Source organism: Trichoderma breve, chromosome 4 (genome assembly GCF_028502605.1).
Source record: "Trichoderma breve strain T069 chromosome 4, whole genome shotgun sequence".
Classification (NCBI taxonomy): domain Eukaryota; kingdom Fungi; phylum Ascomycota; class Sordariomycetes; order Hypocreales; family Hypocreaceae; genus Trichoderma; species Trichoderma breve.
The window spans coordinates 1509106-1514271 of NC_079235.1; the positions used below are offsets into that span (position 1 = coordinate 1509106).

Consider the following 5166-nt stretch of genomic DNA (forward strand, 5'->3'; position numbering starts at 1 on the left):
GATGTCGTAGCATCAGCCCTTCTTCGCTCCGATGCCACTAGCCGCGTTCCGCTCAGATAAAAAAGAGCAGAGAAGAATGAGGCAGAAAAAAAAGAGACGAATCAACTCCGAAAGGCCTGAAGGGGGTTGGGTCAGCGGAGAGCCATGTACCCAATTGGTTCGCTACATTCGATCGTTGATGGATTTGTTACCAATTTCCGGGAGCCTCCCGCGCTCAGCGGCCGCACTACTGCGCGGGCAGCCATTGCTCAGACCTTTTTTTTTTCCCCGAGCTGGTGACATTTTTCTTTCACGCGGCGGCGTTTCGCTAGTATAGCTAGCAAGCTTGGTAGTAGGCAAATCTGCCTCTACCCTTCTTCGATGGTGGTGTGGATGGAAGAACAAGAAGAACGAGGAGGGGGGGCATGCCATCTCCAGCAGGGCCAATGTTAGAGCTGCACGGCTCGTTGCACCACGAAGGAAGCGTGGCTACACCCGTGTGCCATTCCCGTGGAGGATTTAAGGCTCTTTTACGAAGTGTTCTAAACCCGCAAAAGAAAGGGTCGTTTAGAGTGTGTGTGTGCTGCGAGGGTGGGTTGGGGACAGGAGAATTTCCTGCGTCTTCTCTTTGCACAGCATCTCGTCACTCTGCCGCCTCGGGCACACACCATGGCCAACCAACAAGACATCAATTTTTCACAGTAGGGAACATGCACAAGAATGCAGTGGATGGCAAATGACGCAGCAGTGCATGGCCTAAGACCCTTTGATATCAATTTGATTGATTTTGCCAAGCCGGCAAACACAATTCCTTTCTTTCTTCCCCAACGCCCCCCCTCTTCCTCCCAAAGGGAAGAGACAAAAAAAAAACTATACTCGTCTTCGCCGAGAAGACTGTTCCCCCGAAATTTCAATGGGGTCATTTCGATGCGGTTTTCTATAATGCATGAGGTTTCCTTCCTCCCCCTCTCTAGCCCGAAATATTCCAAGATGAATGAACCAAAAGAGGGACGCCAATTTCCATACGCTAAACGAGGAGGGAATAACTCGCTCTCTTTCCCGAGACTCTCTAAGAGTTTGTTTCTGACAAAGGGAATCAAAGAAACCAAGAATGACAAAGGAGATGTAAATAAAAATGGTATACTGTTCAACCACCGAGTTGGAAACCCCAAAATAAATCAAAGACCTGTAGACGTTTTCCTCCAATGGGGAAAAAGGAAAAAGAAAAGAAAAAGAAAGAAAAGGGGATAGCGGTGCTGGGTGCCGGCGTCATCTTACCGCCCATTTACCGTAACACCTTTTCGACCTTGACAAGCAGCTTGCCGCCAAGGATTTCGTTGCCCTTCATGTCGAAGAGGCGGATGAAGCGGTACCCTCGTTGCAGCCGGTCAAGGCGGATGCATGCCCAGGCGAGACACGGTGAACTAACGGTGTGCGAGTTGTCCTCAATTTTGAGTCTATTTTGATTCCTGGTTAGTCTTCTTTTTTCCTTCTCCTTTTTTTTTTTGTGTTTAATAAAATTTCTTGGGGTCACATCTCGGCCGTAAGCTGTGATACCACCGGGGGTAGGCGGCCTTTCACCGTTTTGCTGTGAGGCAGAAATGCAGCTAAAATAAACTAAGGGGTAAAACTTGGTGTGTGGCCAGCCAAGAACTAGTAGCTAGCAAATGCAAGCCACGGACACCCAACAAGAAATAGCTGCTCCTCTTGTGGTGGTAACCTCCGGACGGCAACTTGCCGCGAGGGCCAGAAAGGAGAGGGAGGGGGGGAACAGTTGCGCAAACAGGACCCGAGAAGCTGGATCCGAAAGGCTTGCTGGTCTTTGACCGCTAGGGACACCACACCACACCAACTCGCATTCTCTTTCATACACACTCACACGAGCTTTGGGTAGCAGTCAAGAAAGAGGTAGAAGATACGACATTGATGAGCTCGGATAGGAGCCGCCGACCGCTTAGTCGATTTTGCCAGTCGCCGCCCAAGGCACCACGCTGTATTGCGCAACATGTAGCTCAACAACAGCCATCTTGTGGCGATTTTGAGCGTGACACAAAGAGCACTCTGTTGCGCGAGGCCCGTGTTCAGGAGAGAGGGGAAGGGGGGGATGACAGGGGGGTAACAAAAAGGGAAAAAACGACGGTGCAAGAAAGGTTTGTAATCAAAAAACTTACCGGATGAAGCTCAACTCCTCCACCACCTTGGGAATGTTGAGAAACTGCAACTTGTCGCCGGCGTCCTTGTGCTGCGAGCTGGACATGAATACGGGGTTGGATGACTTGGCCGTCTTTGTGTGCTGCTTGTAAGAGTGCTCGTGGCCGTCCTTGTCGTCCTCGCCAATGTGCAACTCGGCCTTGACGACGGGGCGGAGGGCGCTCCTGCTGCGCGAAGTGTCTTCTTCGCCATCCTCGAGCGGAATGTTGTGGCCTGCGAAGAAGGTGATGGAGAGGTCCAGCGTGTGCTTGGCGGCGTGGTCCAGCGTGACGCTGGCCTTGTCGGCGCCCTGGTACGCCGCGGGCTTGAGGACCCAGCCGTCCTCGCCGGCGAACATGGCCTCGTTGAGCATCATGCCCTCGTCCATGTTCTGCCAGTTCATGGCCACCATCTGCACGCCTCTTCGCCAAAAGAGGCTCGGGTCCGGGTTGGAGCTGTTGATCCTTCGTCCGGCCGGGAAGGCCCTCATGAAGAAGTTCTTGTTGTGCGTAAAGACCTCGCGCGGGAACTTCTCGTGCAGCTCCAGAATCCGGTCCTCGCTGATGGAGAAGATGTGGGTGGGCTGCTTCGCCTGAGGGGTGCTGAGGCTCTTGAATCGCTCGCTGCGGGTGTAGACGGCGAGGTCGCTCAAGGGCTTGCATATCGTCACCTTGCCGTTCTCATCCTGCTGAGGGAGTGCCCCGGCGGGAGAAGAAGCGGCTGCTCGGAGACGAGGGGCGTGCTCATCGTCCGAGGTCGAGCCGTCGTCCTCTGTCTGCAAAACGGGCAAGGAAGCAGTGACGTCTTGCGGGCCGTTGATCTTGGGGAATGCGCGCTTGACTTTGACCATGATCTTGCACCGGAGGTCGTCCAACGTGGGTACTCTGAACTTGGGATCGCAGCCCTCGTAAGGCTGCTGGACAAGCATATCTCCCCAGACCTCCTTCATGATTGTCGCCATGACCTCTTGCTGGTTGTGGTCTGCGTGGACCTCCAAGCTAATAATGATGGGCAGGTCATTGCCATGAGCAAAGGCATGGTCACGGATCGTCTCGCACACCTCGCGGAATCCACAGGGAGTCGTAAATGTCCATCCGTGGGTGACGATGGGCTCTCCCCGTGGCAGAGACTGTCGAGTCCTCGAGAGGCGGGGGATCTCCAACTTGTCGCTGGAGACGTTGACCACCGGGGCAAGGTATACGTTGCTGGAGCTGGATGATGTGTCGTCGGTCATGGTTCTGCTGTTGGTGCTGGTGCTTCTTGAACGTCCGCCACTTGAGTTCCCGAGATAGCCCTTGGCAGTGTCCTTGGCGGCTTCGAGCTTGTCTTCCATCTTCTCGAAGACGGCAGCGGCCGCATAGGGGAGAGAGCTGCCGGATATGCCAGAAATGGCCCTCGAATGACCGTTGCCAGATGGGGATTTGGATTCGCCGCCGACCGGAATATCGTCACCATTCCAGACGTCGATTTCGATACAACGACCGCCCTTCTTTAGGACATTCATGTATGCCTCTGGAGAAGTTTTCGAAGCCAATTGGTTGCCGCTGATGTAAGTATTATGACTGCTGTTGATGAAGTAGTTTGTGATGGGCTTCGAGTAATCCTTTTGTGATGGCTTCCGGATGGCTTCCCAGCGATACTCGTGTGCCAAGACGTAGAGGAACTGTCCCAGAGTGTATTGTTCTTTATCCAGCTGGACCATGGTTTCGCCCTGGGTCTCTATGATGAATTTGATGAATGCTTCTTTGGATAGCTCAGGCTCGTCGGTTCGTAGGTCGTCGTATACTCTCTCTAGGATGTCAATCATTTCAGGTGTCATGGAATGCTCGCGTGTCAATGTGTTGCGGCGGGAAAGGGTCGGGTCGCCATCACCGAGCCTTATCGGGGAGATCATGGTGGCGTTCTTGATCATTCGCTTGAGGGCATCGAGACTCGGGTCGAAGATGGAAATGGTGCGGGTCCGCCGCGGCTTCTTCTCGTCCGACTTGGAACGACGGCGCTGTAAGTTTGGCCATGTGTTAGCGTGGTGGGTTGGTTTGCGCATGGCACTGTAGATAGAGGACATGGGAGAAGATGAAAGTGAGAGAATAGGAGTTGGTAAAGAAAAAAAGAAAATTAAAGTTGGCTGGACACTTACAAAGAGCCCGCAGGTGAGAGACATGGTAGCTGGCTGGGGGTGGGGAGGAAAGACAAGGACGAGAAGCGAGATACTACCGCTGTCGCTGTCGTTGTCGTGGTGAGGAGCGCATGAGAGGCAAGCAAATGCCAGCCGCTCTCGGAAAGCGGACGAGGAACCCAGAAGCCGGGGCGAGGATGTGAACGGACTCAGAGGATTAAGACGTCGGCGGAAGATGGTGTTGATATGGGAGTTTTCTTATGGATTTCCGCCCTTGAGGTGGATAAGCTGCCCGGTTTCTGTCGTGTGTGTCTCGTCTGTCTTTTTGTCTTATATAAGGCGGACTCTCGGTTCCCGTTCTGGATCAGCTGTATAACGGCGGAGATTATATTTTATTTGTGTATCTATCTTGTGCGTGAATATGCCAATCAGTCTGAAAAGGCAAATATCGACGCAAGAATACAAGTTTTCGAGGGGGAAAGAGGATGAGGATGAAAAGAGGGCAAGAGAGAGAAGTAGAAACGAAACGAGCTGGTGAGAAGAAGGAATCGGGTCAGCTTCTTAATTTAGGTGCCGCTACTAGCAAGCTCACTAGCAAGAGGTCTGGTGCTATTTCAGCTGCCAATGGTTCTCGTTTTGGGTAAGCTAGCGGAGGGTCCCTCTCGCTGTAACCCGAAGGGTACTTGTGCATGTGCAGCGAGTTGCAGCGGCGGCACTTGTCACTTTTTGTGCCGTACTGTACGAGTTTACTGGTGCTGGTAGCTTTTCTCCCTGGGGCTTTTGCTGGGGCTGCTGCTGGGAAGTTGTTCCTGGGAGGGTCTTTTTTAGTGGAGCGACTTTGGATCCCAGGGCTTGAATTTGCAGTCATCAATTTGGCCTGG

At 53.0% G+C, this 5166-nt stretch overlaps 1 protein-coding gene across 1 annotated transcript; it reads right to left on the reverse strand.

The window, feature by feature from the left end:
* Positions 1-1264: 1264 nt before the first annotated feature.
* T069G_06770 (phosphatidylinositol-specific phospholipase c, X domain-containing protein) lies at positions 1265-4330 on the reverse strand (the record flags this gene model as incomplete). The annotated part of the gene is made up of 4 exons (XM_056173980.1): positions 1265-1436; positions 2151-2944; positions 3002-4168; positions 4307-4330. The coding sequence occupies 4 exons, from the start codon at positions 4328-4330 to the stop codon at positions 1265-1267; spliced, it is 2157 nt and encodes a 718-aa protein (XP_056027559.1).
* Between the last annotated feature and the right edge of the window lie 836 nt (positions 4331-5166).